Below are 18922 nucleotides of genomic sequence, written 5' to 3' on the forward strand. Positions count from 1 at the left end.
GCAGCAGGCCGTGCGACACAGTCCCCATCCAAAACTAACCATATTTGTTTAGTAGAGACCCTACTGAGTATTTTCCACCCCACTTTAGCTGACAGGTAGAAAAGTTATCTCGCTACAGCCCAATATTCTCAACATACCAGTGTCAACATAGTTTTTTTTACATGACACTCTTATCCAGAGCGACTTACAGGACCAATTAGCATTAAGTGCCTTACTCAAGGGCACAGGGAGATATTTTGTACTTAGTCGGCTTGGGGACTCGGACCAGCAACCTTTTGGTTACTGGCCTAACGCTCTTAACCGCAAGGCACATTTTTGATTTGTTTTCATAAATTACTTCTTGCATTTTCATGTTGGCACAATTAAAGTGGCCATTGATTAAAATTCAATACAATTTGAATTTGTTATCCACATTGCAATGGTTTGAAACGGGGGCTTTTACTTGGAAGGTTTCGTCATTACCCTACAAAGTGACATAATTTGTGCTACTAGTCTACAGTGCCTAGCGTACGCAGGCAAGCAATACAAATACATTTATCATGGCTGGTAGAAAGGGCGTAGAACTAGAAGTGTATTTAGATTTATTGTCTCAACCATGTAGAGCAATACATATATTTCTTAACTGCAATAAAATTCCACACAAGGTGAAAACAGTTGCAATACGAAAAGGTGAGTTTCAAGCGGCTGGGCGAATGTGAGCTAACGTTTAACATTAGTTACCAACATCATCGAGCTAACGTTAAACATGCAATCAATATATCTATCGTTTTGGTTTCTACTAAAGCAAGATTGTTAATGTTAATTGGAAATGCATATATAGGTTTGATATATTTATAAACAGACTGAGCGCCACATTGTTTAAAAAGCTAAATGTATCTGCTCTGTCCTGCATTGAACTTAGACCTACTGTACCTTGAACTTTGTCCTACTCTGCACAGCAAAATGCGTGTTTTCTGTTGATAGTTGTCCCGAATGTGTACTAGCTAGCTAACTATCTATTCAGAATGACACCAGTATGCTATTATTTCACAATCGTCCATGCCTTCAAATTTGGACAAATACACTGAACAAAAATAGAAACCCAACATGTAAAGTGTTGGTCCCATGTTTCATGAGCTAAAATAGAAATCCCAGAAATGTTCCAGATGCACAAAAAGCTTATTTCTCTCAAATTATGTGCACACATTTGTTTACATCCCTGTTAATGAGTGTTTCTCCTTTGCCAAAATAATCCATCCACTTGACAGGTGCACCTTGTGCTGGGACAATAACAGACCACTTTACAATGTTTAGGTTTTGTCACACAACACAATGCCACATGTGTCTCAAGTTGAAAGAACATGCAATTGGCATGCTTACTGCATGAATGTCCACCAGAGCTGTTGCCAGAGAATTTAATGTTAATTTCTCTACCATAAACCGCATCCGTCATTTTAGAGAATTTGGCAGTACGTCTAACCCGCTTCACAATGGCAGACCATGTGTAACGACACCAGCCAGGACCAGGACCTCCACATCCGGCTTCTTAAAAACGTTGAAATTGTTGCATATTGCATTTATTTTTGTTCAATATAGCTCCATGCATAAACCAATACCTCAAAGAAATGTAATTAACATACTGTATCTTAATACCTTTGTTTATATATAGGGGAGAATAGGACACCAGAGTATACAAAACTCAATCCCATGCAGAAGGTCCCTGTGATGGTCGACAATGACTTTGTTCTGACTGAGAGGTAACACTCTTCATTCACTCTGTAGTTTAAAAACAAAATGATGAAAATGAAAATAAAATAAAAGGGGCATTTCCCCTCCCTCATCTTGTTGCAGTGATGCCATATTAAAATACCTGGCCACCAAATATGATGTCCCAGGTAACTGGTACCCACGCCACCCAGAGAGGAGGGCGAGAGTGGATGAATACACAGCCTGGCACCATACCAACACCCGGCCACATGCGGCCAAGGTCTTTCTCATGGAGGTACGGCTTGCTCATGGAGCACTACTGTCATTTGGCAGGTGAAATATAGTCTAGCCCCACAGCCATATTTTTGCAGGGTATTGCACGTTTATGCAATATAATTTTACTGTAATGAAACATGTCATATCTCATGTTCTGTGGTTGTTGTTGATGGCACACATTGCTGCTTTGTGCTGTAGGTTTTACTGCCCCATATGACAGGGCAGCCAGCAGACCCACTGAAGTTGGAGAGGGCGTTGGCAGACCTGAGTGACACTCTGGAGAAGCTGGAGAACATGTTCCTCAAGAGACAGCCCTTCCTCTGTGGAGATGACATCAGCCTGGCTGACCTGCTGGCCATGTGTGAACTCATGCAGGTGAGGAGCAGTGGGTCAACTGGTCCATCAGAGTTTAGCCACTGGGCGAACCAGCCACCTCTGCTGAGAAAATGGTCCTACAATGTAGTCAGTAATATGTCAAATCTCAGACTGTCTGTTTGACCACTTACAATACATTTTGATGTATGGGTTGCTACCCATTTCAGCCTACTAAATGAATTGACTGCTTTGCTCTCAGCCCCTAGGTGGCGGCAGAGACATCCTGAAGGATCGTCCCAAGCTGTTGAGCTGGAAAAGTCGTGTCCAGTCTGCGCTGGGTGATTCCTTTGGCAAGGCACACACAGTGCTGTACAGTCTCCGGGACAGGTCCAAAGCAAAGCTATGAAATAATCTCAATATGGTTTGATATAAAAGCTTGCACAATGCTTGAAAGCAACACTACTACCAGATGTCTTTACTGATTATGTTTGTGCTGTCCATGTTGACCTCGAGATTGAGGTTGTTTATAGGCTCAATGGGAGAGTGAGCCGTGCCTTACAGTAACCTCTGTGTGATATGCTACAAAATTACTAGCTAGATGGTTCAGCATTATGAACCTTGATCTGGAGTGGAGATGGGAAATGTTGAATAGAGTAAGATAATATTTTATATTATCTAGAAGAGTAATATATTTTCAATGACATACAACTGCCTAGAATGAATGGATGCATAACAATAAAAAACAGTAGAAAATTGTTTATTCAACAGTAGCTGTACAAAGACAATTATTTACAAAACAGGAGGACATTTCCAGTAGACATAGCTCAGTATGTGCCCACAAGTTGGGAATCAACATGTACACTGAACAAAAATATAAACGCAACATGTAAAGTGTTGGTCCCATGTTTCATGAGCTGAAATAAAAGATCCCAGAAATGTTCCATATGCACAAAAATATTATTTCCCTCAAAAGGTGTTTACATCCCTGTTAGTGAGCATTCCTCCTTTGCCAAGATATACCACAACTGTCAGGTGGGTGGATTATCAAGAAGCTGATTAAACAGCATGATCATTACACAGGTGCACCTTGTTCTGGGGACAATAAAAGGCCACTCCAAAATGTGCAGTTTTGTCACACAACACAATGCCGTTGAGGGAGCGCGCAATTTGCATGTTGACTGCAGGAATGTATACCAGAGCTGTTGCCAGAGAATTGAATATGAATTTCTCTACCAAAAGCCACCTCCGTTTTAGACAATTTTGCAGTACGTCCACCCGGCCTCACAACCGTAGACCACGTGTCTGGGCGAGCGGTTGTGAACAGTGCCCCATGGTGGCGGTGGGGTTATGGTATGTGCAGACATAAGTTACGGACAACAAACAAAATCAAATTGTATTGATAGCAATTTGAATGCACAGAGACACTGTGACAAGATCCTGAGGCCCACATTTCTAAAGGTATCTGTGACCAACAGATGCATATCTCTATTCCCAGTCATGTGAAATCCAGATTATAACCTCATTTCAATTGACTGATTTCCTTATATGAACTGTAACTCAGTAAAATCAAATGGTTGCGTTTATATTTTTGTTCAGTGTATAGTAACGTTAATCAAGTACATTTCAGATGATTACACCATGAAGTAATGGAAACGGCAGCTATAGATGACATCTTCTAAAGATCAACCTTTTTATCTGTTTCGACGGGTGGATTTGACATTTCTCGTACTTGATGGAAAAGTTGTTTTTCGAATGAATGACCATTGCTGAATTTGGAAGCTCCACTTCACATTTAATTCTAAATGCCTACTGCTTGCTCAATCTGTTTTTCAACTATAAAAATGATGTTTCTTTGCAGGACAATTGTCTGTACTTTCAAGAAAGCCTGAATTGCTTCGCCTTGCTATTCTGGTTGGCTGGATGCAAGTTTCACCATGGCGATATGTTGGCACATGAGAATTATAAAAAATATGGCAATTCTTGCATTCTATCCATGCTGGCTTTTGCGGGCTACCTGAGACATAAAACATATAGGTGGGAGGGCATACAGGCTGTGGCCAATTTATTAATGGAAACACTTCAACCACCTAATGTTTTATTATAAACTTATTTTTTTGCAAAAAAAAATGTGTGTGTGACCATTACATATAGCTGTTTCTATCGTCAAAAGAGTTCAATGGAAACGCACCGCAGCAGGCAATTGTCACATCTATTTTTCTATTCGAACGTTCTAAAATCATTTGACAAGTTAATGAAAATGTAGCTATAGAAGTGTGATAAAATACAATATACTGGTAGATTTCCAGGGGGCCAAATTGCCGGTGGAAAACTACCTGGGGGGGGGTCTCCAATGTGGTGATGAGGATGAAATGTGACTCATGTTGCCTCTGTGGATGGGCCTGGTCTCCTCTTTGCCAGCTGCTGCTCATCATCATCATCTTCTCTTGACCTCTTTGTAGTTGGAGCCTAAAGTAACAAGAGACATAGTTCAATTTTGTTAGCAACACCCCTCTCTCTCTCTCTGTGTGTGCTTGTTCTAGCCCTACACGGAATCACTAATCACCAAGACCTTTGTTAAATCAGCTGTGTCGGTGCAGTGCTACAAGAAAAACTGTCTAGTGGTCCCCCCCAGGAGAGGGGTGGGAAACACTGCTGCAGTAGAATGACATTGTTTCTCACTACTGTGGTGTCTACTGTGGCATCAGCTGCTGTGGCATCTCCGGAGTCCTTGGGGTACATGATGCATTCTGCAGTCTCCTTCATGGCCTCATCCTGAGACGGAGATTGATGGGACCAGAGATTATTCACTGTTGCCACTTACAACACCACCTAGCCCCAAATACCCCTCCATCCAGTAAACGTACCCGCCTTGATGGCAGTAGGACCAGGCAATGAGAGACGGAAATAAAGCTCTTACCATCAGCCAGGGATGGTGTAAAGCCTCCTCAATGGTGAGGCGGGCATTGGGGTCCACTACAAGCAGCCTCTTCACGACGTCTTTCGCTAGACATGATTGGATGAGTAAAATAACTATTGAGACAGCATTTACGGAATTATCAATACGACTGTAGTAAAGTACCCAACGTTCTTTCCCAACCTGAGACAGGAAGAATCTGTTTTTGAATTTCTATGTGCTCTAACACACATGACAGAGCCAAACAGGATTGACAGTAGTCTCTTACCATCGTCCGAGATGCAGTCCCATTTGGATGGAATAAATGTATAAATTCCCTGCGTGATCTGATCCCTGACTGACAAACCAGTTTGTTCATTAGGGTGGAACGGGGGATAGCCTGCCAAGCTGTGAGGGAGACAGGAAGTAAGCTCCAGTTTAATAAATTATGTGAATCTGTGAACAGGAAAACCTTGCGTGCTGTTGAAAAGTAATCTTGGCCCAAGTTATTTGCAAATTAATTGAAATAATTGCATTACAATTCCCTTTAAATGTTGACAGAAACAAGTTACATGGCACTTCCTACTAGTCAGAGCACGCAGCACTGTCGTTCCCTGTCATCAGTAGTATGGATCCCTACCACACAAACAGGACGACCCCTAAACTCCAGGCGTCTACGGCTCTGCTGTAGCCCACGGTGACTGCGTCGGTGAACACCTCAGGTGCAAGGTATGTGGGTGTTCCACAAAGGGTCCTCATCAGGGCAGACTCCTCCAGTATCTTGGACTGATTAAAATCTGTGATCTGTCACATAGAGAGAGAGCGAGAGAGGCCTGTCACTCTTCAACCAAACTTTCAGTCCCCCCCACCCCCACTTCAGGAAGACAATGAGTTTCCAGGTGGATAACTATCTACCCTCACTTACACTTCATCTACCATGTTCAAATATTGTGGGAAAATTACCCACATGATGACTTGACAAATCTTACCTTGATGACACAAACATCATCCTGAGACGAAAGCAGCACATTTTCAGGTTTGAGGTCTCTGTGGATGATGCCATTGTTGTGAAGATACTAGTGGAAGGAATGTGAAATAAACCAGCATAAGGAAGCAGTGTAAAACTACTCAAGTGACAGTAACTATCTCCAGGATAAAACAAGATAATTATGGCGTATTTTGACATCACAGCAGAGCCTATTTAATAAAGCCTACCACTTTTCTAGAAATTCAAATGGGGAAAAAAAAATGGAGAAATACATCAATCCACCCACCTCTACTGCTTTCAACATCTGGTAGAAATAGAGCTTGGCAATTGACTCCTCTATCTGGTTCTTGCTTTTGACCCTGTCAAAGAGTTCCCCACCCTCCATGCTGAAACACATACATGCGGTCAGTTGAAACAGAATAAATCGAAGGGGAAAGGAAATACGATGCTTGTGAAAATTGTACTTCTGAGATGGGCTACAGAAAATATTACATGCAATGTAACGATACTGGTTTGCCATTGATAAAAATATATTAAAAAGTGTCTGCTTGAATGAAATACTAAACTCACAGCTCTAAAACAATGTAGTACGAGTCGTCTGTTTGGAAGAAGTCTTCTGTTTTGATCAGACATGGCTGGAATAGACAGGAGGAAAAAGTTACACAGAAAAATTGCAGCCAAATACTACAGGTGTTTTTGATACATTTTGAATACATTTTTTTAAGTGTTATGACTGTGGCTTTGTCCAGTAGAAAACACAAGTTGAAAATGACTACCCCCCCAAAAAAACATTTACTCGGCTCCTTTCCTTGGCAGTCATTACAGCATAATATATTATAGATGTACACTGAGTGTAAAAATCATTATGAAGACCTTCCTAATATTGAGTTGCACCCCCCCTTTTGCCCTCAGAGCAGCATCAATTCGTCCGGGCATGGACTCTACAAGATGTCGTTCCACAGGGATGTTGGCCCATGTTGACTCCAATGCTTCCCACAGTTGTGTCAATTTGGCTGGATGTCCTTTGGGTGGTGGACCATTCTCGATACACACAAGAAACAGTTGACGGTGAAAAACCCAGCAGCGTTGCAGTTCTTGACACTTACTACCATACCCCGTTCAACAGCACTTAAATATTTTGTCTCGCCCATTTACCCTCCGAATGGCACACGTACACAATCCACGTCTCAAGGCTTAAAATTAAAAATCCTTCCCTAACCAGTCTCCTCCTCTTCATCGACACTGATTGAAGTAGATTTAACAGGTGACACCAATAAGGGATCAAGGCATTCACCTGGATTTACCTGATCAGTCATGGAAAGAGCAGGTGCTCATAATGTTTGGTACAACTCAGTGTATAAACAGGCTATTAAAAACGACAATGATTACTTACTTACATGGTCTATCCTTCGGAGGATCTGGATCTCTCGTTCCGCATTTCGTGTGGCAGTCTAGAATTGCACAAAGAAGAGTTCCTTTTATTGCAGTAACATTCATCAACTAGAAAACGGGGAAAATGGCGAAAAGTCTTACGCCGACAGATGCTGGGAAGTCCTTCTTGTTGATGGTCTTCACAGCCACCTTTTTGCAAGTGGCCCTCTCAAAGGCCAGCTTCACTTCCCCGCACACACCACTGGTACAACAAATCGTTATCAGCCACGTTTACACACATTGATCATACTAGAATGTCACTCTGTAATTCAAAACGAAAATCTGGATTTTTGCAGAAAATACACAAGTTGAAATGAATCAAAATGCTCACTTACGCTCCAATCTTTCTGGTAATCAGGTATTTCTCACTGAACTCTTTGGGGAGGTTAGACTGTTCATCCGCCATGAGATCAATGAATACAAACACTAATGAGGGAAGAAACTATCAATCTCATGGATTGTAAATGCAAAAACTAAAACTGGCATCACCAATAAGGGAATGATGCTGTATACTTAATGCTGAGAGCGACAGGGAATAAATATAGTGGAATGCTAAGACTTTTGAGTATCAGTGACCTAAAACAGAATTGACTTGAAAATAAAACTCTGTAACAAGGTTACCTTTATGGCGTTCCTCAGCTAGGGACAGCACCGCATTGTTTGCAAGAGGCAAAGTTTTTCCTTTCCCAAGAATTGTACCGTCAACAAACGTGCCATTGCCACTGTTGTCAAAGACATAGACAATGTTCTGCTCCTGCAAGGTAACGATCTGACCGTCATCACTTGAGCAAACATTGAACAAAACTATTTTACTACTGTTAAACTCAAAATGAAATACATCATTTTGTCAAAATGAATAGACCTACTCGGAATATTCGGAAGTGTTTTTTGCTGTACGTAGCAAATCTGGGCGATTTCTTCAGTATGGGGTCATCAAAGCAATAGTTACATTTACTGTCCCGGCCAAACCAAGTGTCGTCCTCAACACAGTCTGAAAAAGAAATGTCAAACTAAACACCATCACTTCAATAGAGAAGAGAATACACAGATGCTAATGCTGCTAGTTGAGAAATACAAAGAATCTCACACAAACAAAGCAAACCGCACACAGGCGCGCACAGTTCCCACATGGACCACGTTCAGCAGGACACAACGTTGTTCAATTGAACGGAAACAGTGCTGTTCTGAATGACCAGTTGAAGAACATTTTGATGACTGATTACGGCGGCTCAGAGGGCGATTTTGTACAGTGTGCTGCTGCAGTAGTTTGACATTTCAAATGGTCACACCCATATTGAGCAGATCCCACCCTGCCACACCCAAACGGGATCAAATATACCTCAAAGAATGTTGAGGAATGGTGCGCACCGTGGTGGGAAAACGTTTCGTTCAGTACAAACTGTAGCAAAACGTTCAATAACTAAACGTGCCCCTGTATTCACTGCCTACAGTAGCGACGGAATTGTAACGCGATATGCGACAGCTCCATATCTGGGTTGACAGCTTAGCTAATAGAAAACACTGCTACATGTTTTTTGTGTGTTTTTCTTTACCTAGTCTTGTTGATACACTTCTCTTCTAAATCGATAACTAAGAAAGTATCTTAGAAATGTCCGTGTCCAGTTGCAAGTGGTTCTTCAAAAAAACCAGAGAAAATTCGGAAAGATTTTCAAATCCATGTTTTGTATCGAGTGAAAAATGGCATGTGTGTAGATCTTTGTTTTGGCTGCACTGTGTGACGCACGGTCATCTACTTCTACACGTTGGCCGCATAGAACCGACTAGCGCAAAGATGCTGGGAAACGCTAGATGTGCAGCGGCTCACCTCTTTGCACAGTACAAAAACATGGATTTTTACAGCTTCCAGAATTTTCCCGTTTTTGTGTTTGTTGGTAAAACCACCTGTAACTAGACACAGACATTTATAAGATACACCTTTCTTCTGAATCAAAATGAAAAAAGTATTTCCAAGACCAGGTTAGTTGAAAAATGTGGAGCAGCATTTTCCAGAAGCTAAGCCATAACGCCAGATAGATATGGAGCCATCACATATCGTGTTACAATTCCGTAGCTAATGCTGAAGGTAAGACTGGCACAATCACTGTATAACCAACCGTTATGGATGAAGACCTTAATGAAAATTAAAGAACAGTCATAATGGCTTAAAAAAAAAATTGCCAGCCGAACATTTATGCAGTTGAGTCCGTTTCTGCTGTAACATGGACTCTACAACGTGATCAAACCTAGTTGCCCCTTGCTGAAACCATAGAATTAGGAATTAGAATGAATCTCTATGGCTGAAACAGCAAGGTGTCGTAACAAACAGTCTTCGGTTTCCTTGGGCTACGCCCCCATCCCTACTGCTGCAGTAGCACATACAGTCAGGAGCAGAGCAGAGGCGAAAATGTGCGTCTATTCTTTTGGCTATTCAAACGATTAAAACGGTGACCCCGATCATTTGGCTGACCCAATATCTGTCATCCAAAATTCCATGACTGTCACAGGATACCTTCAGTTTGGGCTATCTACCCAGAAAACCAGGGCATGTCTTGTGGTTGCACTCACCGTGGGCTCTGAAGCCTCTCTGCATAGGCAGCAGGCGACCCCATGGCTGTGGCTCAGGCTCTTCTGGTATGGAGCCAAGGTCCCGAACAGGGATGGTGTCCACTGAGCTGACAGTGCCTGACCCAGAGGAGGAGCTGGAGCCACTCTGGGACTGAGTCTGGGACTGAGTCTGGGGCTGCGACTGCGTCTGGCTGCCAGCATCTGGCTTCTCCTGGGACATGGTCAATATTTCTCCTCAGTCTGAGTCTATCAAAGTAAATAATAACACATCATTCAGGTTATCATGACATCTTTCAATTTTCCACATCCGTAAACTAAGCAAAGTCCTCATGTATAACTTGCATCGGAGAATCCTAGCCCCCCTGTGCATTATGAATATGAATGAAAGATTGATTGATATGAATGATCTGCCCATGTATTTATCATGCGGCAGGGTAGCCTAGTGGTTAGAGCGTTGGACTACAGGCAGTTAATCCACTGTTCCTAAGCCGTCATTGAAAATAAGAATTTGTTCTTAACTGACATGCCTAGTTAAATAAAGGTCAAATAAAATTTCTAAAACACACTGAGTCTGGAAAATCCCTAATCGTGGCAACACTTGTAGCTAGCCAGAATTTTCTAACCCTATGCCACTGTCCTCCAAATTGTACCTTTATCCAAACTGATACATCGAGAATATATATATATATATATATATATATGTTTTTTTTTAAACCTTTATTTAACTAGGCAAGTAAGTTTTTTTTTTATAAACCTTTATTTAACTAGGCAAGTAAGTTAAGAACAAATTCTTATTTTCAATGACGGCCTAGGAATAGTGGGTTAACTGCCTTGTTCAGGGGCAGAACTACAGATTTTTTACCTCGTCGGCTCGGGGATTTGATCTTGCAACCTTTCGGTTGAGCGTTGGACTAGTAACCGAAAGGTTGCAAGATCAAATCCCCGAGCTGACAAGGTAAAAAAAATACAAATAATAATAATTAAAAAATAATCATAATTTTTTTTTTTTTTTTTTAATCGCTCCAGGCTACCTGCCGCCCCAGATAGATATTTCTAGTTTTTACGGAAAATAGTGTCCTTTTCGTCCTCATGCCAGCTAGTAGCCACCACAACAATCTTGGAATGGCAGTTTCAGCCAGTCAGCTCCTTTGTTGTTCAAGGTGACATGCCATTCCATAATGGCTGCTGTGGCTACTGTTAGCTAGCTTGAAGATGATAAAGGTCCGTTTTCCAGAAAAACTAGCAGTATTTCAATCTTCTCTTAAGTATCAGTTTGGATAAAGGTCCAATTGGGAGTACATTGGCATATCCAACCCCTGCATTGAAATACATTTTCCGAAAATATCTCGCACCAGCTCTGTAACGTCTTACTCATAACCATGATGGCGTTCCGACCCCAGTAGTGCAGCTAAGTGTAAACAAGCATAAAGGAAGGGTCCGAATCTTCTGGCTACCTAGCTAGCTGTGTGTAATTCATTCAACATGCTCCATCTATTTACAAATACGTCTATCGTTTCTTGCCAACAGTGCATAGTGTTATTGACTAACCTGTCATGCGAGTTAACTGTATTTTTATCCTCACCAAGCCCAAATAAAGCAAATCAAAATCAGTTTCACAAGTGCCCTAATTATTTCCGTTGTAGTTAGCTAGCTAGTCTAGCTAGCACGACAGCGAAATTAAGTGGTTGTTTACTAACCGAATAAAGGTGACGACTCGCAGACTATGACGTGTGCAACTGATCAGGACAATATTTTAAACATGTATGAGAATGACAATTTAATCAAATACACTTTTACACTTACCGGGATTTCGAATGAATCGCGGCACGTGTAAAATTTGCCGGGAAATCGGATCGACTCCTGGGAAATGTTGTTTATTTTCCCTAAAACGTCATCTGAATCGTAGCCAGTGAGAAGTTTAGGATTGTCCACGTGATTTTCAGCAGCTAGCAAACCTTTGGCGCATCGACGCACACAGCTGACGAACAACAACCACATCTAAAATGTCATTTTGATCAATTATCTTTCGTATGACTAGTCATTTCGTCTACATCCAGTAATTTGCTAGTACATTATTTCATTGTTTTCAGCAAGCTAGCTAGGTAACGTAAACGGTCCGTGTTAGCTAGCTAACAACGCGTTAGCCGCTGAAGTTAGCTGACAACCGCTCATACCATCACCGATTGACTGGTTCACCGTCAACATGGCAAAGCATAAAACCTCTGAAAAAAACAATATAATCGAAGTTGGTAAGTTGTTACTTCCACAGCAAATCCATCTGTCCAATATTCAGTTCTAGGTTATAGACTAGCTATATCTAGCTGATCCAGTATTCAAATGACATGATGCATGCAACCATAGACATAGGCTACTTGATATTCACATAATTGGATGCAATAACACACATCTCATCATCTACCTGAGACAGGGGCACATCTGTTCAGCACCATCGAAGAGTGATCAGCAAGTGATGGTGCAATGGTTAATTAATTTGTGTTACAAGTGTCTAGTGCTGGGTTTGGCATGGTTGGTACCAGGATCAGAGTTATTTCTGCTGGCATGGTGTTGGAGGGCCATTAGTGAGGCACTCTTACCTCTGGTCTAAGAACTCCATGACCCAGGCACCCTGCCCTGGCACAGTGCTGCCCTTTAAGTGAGACAATCTGGATTTACAAATTCCATGGCACTTGTTGCTGGAGTAGGATGGTGTATTGGCCCCTACACATCAACAACAAAATCCAACTCGTGTATTTCTCCAATAATGTCAGCCAGACAGTTTGAAAATAACTATCATCCAAATATTTACCGACATGTCTTATTTCATAGATGAAGTCAGAGAAGATGGAGAGGAGATGAATCCTTTCTCCTTCAAAGAGTTCATCCGCAGTAAAAACCAGTACCCAGATATGAAAGGGGATCCAGATGAGAAGAATTACTCAACGAGAAAGGTGCTGAACATTTAAAATGAACCAGTCTTACATTAAACCCCAGAGATTAACTGTTGCAAAGCCTATGCATGAAATGAGGTGTTATGTCCTTGGAAAATGTCACAGCATGATATACAAGGCCTGGTCAGACTGTTAAGAATATTACTTTTGGTGGAATTTTGGTGTGAATGTGACTTACCTTACTGCTGCTTCTTGTGTTGTAGAAGGCATATGGGAGCACATTCCTGGCAGAGGGGGAATATACTGCCCCGAAGAGCTTCGATCAAGACTTCCAGGGTCAGTTTTACATGGACCACACACCGTTTCCTCAATTTCTGGAAAATGACACTAAGGAGGAGTGGGCTGGGAGTTACCAGCCATCAGCCATTGAGGAGGCACATGAGTTTGGACTGTGTGGCACTGCAGCAGCAGACAGCAGCACGTACTCTGGTCAGTCCTCCCTGTGCACAGAGGAAGAAGAGGAGACTTCATCCTCCCTATGGCAGGTGGATGAAGAATTCTCACCAGAGGCCCATCAGTCCAAACGGGCCCCAGTGAATTATGAGGGAGATGACGAGACATCAATGGCAGAGCTCACCTACAAGACCAAGAAGAGTAGTACCGAGAATGGCAATAGGGATCAACAAAAGGTCATTTTCCTCTCTCAAGGCTTTGCTTACAGATGTGTGATTGGATATCACGTGGGATTAGTCACAAGTCCTTTATTTTGATTATTTCTGTTTCTCTTTTTAAGCTGAGGGAGGAAAATGCGCAGCTCAGGAAGCACATTAAAGATCTTGTGAAAAAGTCTGAATATGATGATCGAAGGTAGGTGGATAGAATTGCCAGTTGATATGGTCTGCAGAGTACAGACCTACCCGGTGCATGAGAAGTTGTTTAAGGGACGGTGTTAAAGCCTATATTATGTTATGGCATGGGAGTAATGCTTTGAATATTACTTTTTAGATGTACGTTTAAGATGTCAACTGTACACATACAGTCTAAAGTCTGGACACACCTACTCATTCCAGGGATTTTCTTTATTTGTACTATTTTCTACATTGTAGAATAATAGTGGAGACTGAAATAACACATGGAAACATGTCAAACAAATCAACATATTTTATATTTGAGTTTCTTCAAAGTAGCTACCCTTTGCCTTGATGACAGCTTTTACGCTCTTGGCATTCTCTCAACCAGCTTCATGAGGTAGTCACCTGGAATGCATTACAATTAACAGGTTTGCCTTGTTAATTTGTTGAATTTCTTTCCTTAGTGCATTTGAACCAATCAGTTGTGTTGTGACAAGGTAGTGGTGGTATACAGAAGATAGCCCTATTTGGTAAAAGATCAAGTCCATATTATGGCAAGCACAGCCCCAAATAAGCAAAGAGAAATGACGGTCCATCATTACTTTAAGACATGAAGGTCAGTTGATATGGAAAATTTCAATAACTGTGAGTGCAGTCACAAATAAGTGCAGTCACAAAAACCATCAAGCGCTATGATGAAACTGGCTCTCATGAGGACCGCCACAGGAGAGGAAGACCCAGAAATCCCAGACCTCAGAAATTGCAGCCCAAATAAAAGCTTCAGATACATCTCAACATCACCTCTTCAGAGGAGACTACGTGAATCAGGCCTTCATGGTCAAATTGCTGCAAAGAAACGACTACTAAAGGACACCAATAAGAAGAAAATACGTGTTTGGGCCAAGAGACACGAGCTATAGACATTAGAAATCTATCCTTTGGTCTGATGAGTCTAAATTTTAGATTTTTGGTTCCAACAGCCGTGTCTTCGTGAGACGCAGAGTAGGTGAACGAATGATCGCCGCATGTGTGGTTCCCACCATGAAGCCTGGTGTGGGGGTGCTTTGCTGGTGACACAGTCTCACTAAGCCCAAACCAGATGGGATGATCATTTGTTTTTCAACAGGACAATGACCCAAAACACACTTCCAGGCTGTGTAAGGGCTATTTGACCAAGAAGGAGAGTGATGAGTGCTGCATCAGGTGACCTGGCCTCCACCATCACCTGACCCCCACCCAATTGAGATGGTTTGGGATGAGTTGGACCGCAGAGTGAAGGAAAAGCAGCCAACAAATGCTCAGCATATGTGGGAACTCCTTCAAGACTGTTGAAAATCATTCCAGGTGAAGCTGGTTGAGAGAATGCCAAGCGTGTGCAAAGTTGTCATCAAGGCAAGTGGTGGCTACTTTAAAGAATCTAAAATATAAACTATATTTTGATTTAACACTTTTTTTGGGGGGGGGGGGGGGTTACTACATGATTCCATATGTGTTATTTCATCGTTTCGATGTCTTCACTTTTATTCTACAATGTAGAAAATAGTTTTAAAAAGTTAAGAATAACCCTTGAGTGTTTAGGTGTGTCCAAACCTTTGACTGGGACCGTATGTTAATGCTGTTTAAAGAGTGTTTCACCTATGCTCATCGTCATGTCTCTCTGACTGCCCCATAGAATTCGCCACGTCACAGATGAGTTGCACAAGAGAAGAGTGCAGGAGGAGAGGGAGGCTCAGGCTTTAGAGACCATGGTCCACTCCGTCGAGCAGAACCTGCAGTTAATGACCGTGCGCACCTGTCCCTTTCTCCTAGTTCATCTGTTCGACAAAGATGAAGAATCATTTTTGTTCACTGATTATCTGAAATATGTCTCAATAGGATTTCAAGCAAATTGTCATGATCGGTTACTAAACAGAAGTGTGTTGAGATATGAAGTCTTAATTCATTATTTTGACCTTTTTCTTCTTGACAGAAACGAGCAGTTAAGGCTGAAAACATTGTATCAAAACTCAAACAGGAGCTGCATCAATTACAGGTTTGACCTTTACTGGTGTTGCTGGCGTTACTGGGATGGTGAGCTTCAGTGACATATGATTGCATAATGTGACTCTTTATATTGCAGGGCCAAGTAGCGGGGTACCGGTATGAGAATGAGAGACTTCGAGCCGGAGAGACAGCTGCCTTAAATACAATGAAACATAATGCGCAAGTGGCCTCAGAGTACCTCAACAAAGCAGCACTCAATGCAGAGACTTCCATCAAGTGAGTTCTCTCTCCCATAGTGTCATCTACATACAGGTGGGATAAAAACAATCCCTCATATTGATTGTGTGGGTATTGGGTAATGTGCAATTTCACAGTGTTTTCTACATAAGCCCTAATTAAACATTGTGGTATTTGCTCCAAGTTCAGGCTATCCGTTTGATTCTGTCCACAGGCAATTACTTACAAGTGCAGAGAGTCTTTGTCTAGTATCTCAACTGCTGCAGTCCATCGACAACCTATCTGAGATTCATAATGAAGGCTGATGGCGTTTAAAGGACACTAGAGATTTCAGATCTAGTACCATCCAGCAACAAGGAACTGGAAAGCAATTATGGTGTGTCACAACACTCAAACAAGAATTTTAAGTTGTGGTGGGTGCACTGATTTGTGACCCCCCCCCCAAAAAAAAAATAGTGCACATTTTTTTTTTACTTGTACATCATAAAATGTTTAGTTTTAAATCACTTTAACAGGTGATTTGAAAACAATATATACTAACAGATGTATTTACCACTGAGGCAAATATGACTCAAATATTGTGATTAATAAACATGTGAAACTAGATATCCTTCAAAGTTGGTCATTTTTATTTTGTGAGCATTTTACACTGCATTTGTTCCACAAACTTTGCTTGAACATAGCCATTCTATGCGAGCAGAGATCGTTTGTTGCTAGCTCAATTACTGGCCAAGTTTTCCGACCACTGATCCCCTTTTAATGTATTTGTATTTCATCAACTTTTTCCTGAGACTGTCAGAAAGTCTGGTTAGCAATGAGCGTATTTGCGATGAGTGACTTTGATACAGAAACCCTACGAGGTCCGGATCCTGCTGGTTAGAGTTGAATACTGCTTCTCTAAACCATCTCTGGTATCATGTATTATTTTAACCACTGGAGGGAGGCAGAGAGCAAAACAAGAAACGGTCATACATCTCAATCCTCGATCTTATTACTGTAGCTCTGTGTCCCCCACCCCCAACACATATACAGAGGAGGCTGGTGGGAGGAGCTATAGGAGGACAGGCTCATTGTAATGGCTGGAATGGTATCAAATCTCCACCCACCAGCCTCCTCTGCTCTGATGTATTACAGTAACATGACAAGGAAACGTTTGGCTTTGTACTTTCCATCATCTAATACAGTGGTTCCCAAACTTTTTATAGTCCTGTACCCCTTCAAACATACAACCTCCAGCTGCGTACCTACCCCCTCGAGCACCAGGGTCAGCGCACTCTCAAATGTTGTTTTTTTTGCCATCGTTGTAATTCTACCACACACACTATACGATATATTTATTAAACATAAGAATTAGTGTGAGTTTTTGTGTCACCCTGGCTTGTGGGAAGCACTTATAGGACCAGGGCACAAATAATATAATAATAATAAATGTAGCTCTTTATTTAGCCATCTTACATATAAAACCTTATTTGTTAATCAAAAATTGTGAATAACTCACCACAGGTTAATGAGAAGGGTGTGTTTGAAAGGATGGACATAACTCTGCAATGTTGGGTTGTATTGGAGAGAGTCTCAGTCTTAAATCATTTTCCACACACAGGCCGAGAATCCACTCTCACATAGGTATGTGGTTGCAAAGGTAATCAGTGTCTAAGCAGCGCAATTTGCCAAGGCATGATACTCGTGAGTACAGTCCTATCAAGAAATCTGGCAGTGGATTCTGATTTAATAGAATTTTCACAGAACTGCTTGTTTCAATTTCGTTGAGGCTGTCTTGTTCAGATATCAGTAAGTGGACTGGAGGCAGGCTTGAAAGGGATAACGAATCCAGTAGTTTGTGTTGTTTTTTTTTCTGGAAAAGTACCTGCGTAATTGCACATCCAGCTCACTCAGGTGCTTCACTATATCACATTTGACATTGTCTGTAAGCTTGAGTTCATTTGCACACAAAAAAATCATAAAATGATGGAAAGACCTGTGTGTTGTCCTTAATGCAGACAGAAAAGAGCTCCAACTTAATCAAAGCCTTAATTTTGTCCCGCACATTGAATATAGTTGCGCAGAGTCCCTGTAATTCAGATTATTCAGGTGAGAAAAATAACTTTAAGTTGCTCTCTCAATTCAAATAAACATGTCAATACTTTGCCCCTTGATAAGCAGCGCACTTCTGTATGTTGTAAAAGCGTTACATGGTTGCTGCCCATATCATTGCATAATGCAGAAAATACACAAGAGTTCAGGGGCCTTGCTTTAACAAAGTTAATCATTTGCAATGTAGTGTCAAGCTGTCAGCCTTTCCCTTGGCAGCAAGAGCCTCTCGGTGGATGCTGCAGCAGTGTACCCAAGTGGTGTCGGGAGCAACTGCTTGCATGCGCGTTACCACTCCACTATGTCTCCCTGCCATGGCGTTTGTGCCATCAGTAAAAATACCAACACATCTTGACCACCAAAGTCATTTGATGTCACAAGGCTGTCCAGTACTTAAAAAATATCCTCTCATGTTGTCCTGGTTTCCAGTGGTTTTACAGAAGAGGATGTCTTCCTTAATTGACCCCCCTTAAAAGTAACGGACATATACCAGGAGCTGTGCCAGGCCCGCCACATCTGTTGACTCATCCAGCTGTAACGCATACAATTCACGGCTTGTATGCAAAGCAGTAATTGTTTCAAAACATCTCCTGCCATGTCATTGATGTGTCATGAAACAGTGTTGTTTGATGAAGACATTGTCTGTATAGTTTTTTTGGGCCTTTTCCCCCAGCATTGTCCCAGCCATATCCCCGCGGCAGCAGGAAGAATTAAGACCTCT

At 41.7% G+C, this 18922-nt stretch overlaps 3 protein-coding genes across 3 annotated transcripts; 2 read left to right on the forward strand and 1 right to left on the reverse strand.

The window, feature by feature from the left end:
• Window positions 1-479: 479 nt before the first annotated feature.
• Window positions 480-3044, forward strand: LOC135514368 (glutathione S-transferase theta-1-like). The gene is made up of 5 exons (XM_064937808.1): window positions 480-669; window positions 1649-1736; window positions 1831-1981; window positions 2161-2337; window positions 2537-3044. Exons 1-5 carry the CDS (start codon window positions 540-542, stop codon window positions 2681-2683), a joined length of 693 nt encoding a protein of 230 aa, XP_064793880.1. The 5' UTR covers window positions 480-539; the 3' UTR covers window positions 2684-3044.
• On the reverse strand, window positions 3019-12028 carry chek2 (checkpoint kinase 2). Its single transcript, XM_064937807.1, has 15 exons — window positions 11958-12028; window positions 10155-10400; window positions 8456-8580; window positions 8211-8343; window positions 7925-8015; window positions 7692-7791; window positions 7556-7609; window positions 6729-6793; window positions 6445-6544; window positions 6160-6246; window positions 5811-5974; window positions 5460-5578; window positions 5195-5280; window positions 4957-5049; window positions 3019-4743 (listed from the first exon to the last, which is right to left on the reverse strand). The coding sequence occupies exons 2-15, from the start codon at window positions 10372-10374 to the stop codon at window positions 4654-4656; spliced, it is 1527 nt and encodes a 508-aa protein (XP_064793879.1). The 5' UTR covers window positions 10375-10400; window positions 11958-12028; the 3' UTR covers window positions 3019-4653.
• Window positions 12029-12082: 54 nt separating this feature from the next.
• Window positions 12083-16719, forward strand: entr1 (endosome associated trafficking regulator 1). Its single transcript, XM_064937809.1, has 8 exons — window positions 12083-12403; window positions 12981-13102; window positions 13306-13731; window positions 13836-13909; window positions 15566-15677; window positions 15863-15925; window positions 16013-16152; window positions 16328-16719. Exons 1-8 carry the CDS (start codon window positions 12358-12360, stop codon window positions 16416-16418), a joined length of 1074 nt encoding a protein of 357 aa, XP_064793881.1. The 5' UTR covers window positions 12083-12357; the 3' UTR covers window positions 16419-16719.
• The last annotated feature ends 2203 nt before the right edge of the window (window positions 16720-18922 follow it).

This window comes from Oncorhynchus masou, chromosome 25 (genome assembly GCF_036934945.1).
Source record: "Oncorhynchus masou masou isolate Uvic2021 chromosome 25, UVic_Omas_1.1, whole genome shotgun sequence".
Classification (NCBI taxonomy): domain Eukaryota; kingdom Metazoa; phylum Chordata; class Actinopteri; order Salmoniformes; family Salmonidae; genus Oncorhynchus; species Oncorhynchus masou.

Bases quoted from the DNA above. Each gene is read 5' to 3' on its own strand.
- LOC135514368 (XM_064937808.1), top strand. From the start codon at position 540: ATGGCTGGTAGAAAGGGCGTAGAACTAGAAGTGTATTTAGATTTATTG. The intron at 1,982-2,160 runs GTACGGCTTGCT...TTTGTGCTGTAG, and splicing joins CCAAGGTCTTTCTCATGGAG to GTTTTACTGCCCCATATGAC. The intron at 2,338-2,536 runs GTGAGGAGCAGT...CTTTGCTCTCAG, and splicing joins CCATGTGTGAACTCATGCAG to CCCCTAGGTGGCGGCAGAGA.
- chek2 (XM_064937807.1), bottom strand. From the start codon at position 10,374: ATGTCCCAGGAGAAGCCAGATGCTGGCAGCCAGACGCAGTCGCAGCCC. The intron at 7,610-7,691 runs GTAAGACTTTTC...GTGCAATTCTAG, and splicing joins ACTTCCCAGCATCTGTCGGC to ACTGCCACACGAAATGCGGA. The intron at 5,975-6,159 runs GTAAGATTTGTC...TCTATGTGACAG, and splicing joins ATGATGTTTGTGTCATCAAG to ATCACAGATTTTAATCAGTC.
- entr1 (XM_064937809.1), top strand. From the start codon at position 12,358: ATGGCAAAGCATAAAACCTCTGAAAAAAACAATATAATCGAAGTTG. The intron at 13,103-13,305 runs GTGCTGAACATT...CTTGTGTTGTAG, and splicing joins AGAATTACTCAACGAGAAAG to AAGGCATATGGGAGCACATT. The intron at 13,910-15,565 runs GTAGGTGGATAG...ACTGCCCCATAG, and splicing joins TCTGAATATGATGATCGAAG to AATTCGCCACGTCACAGATG.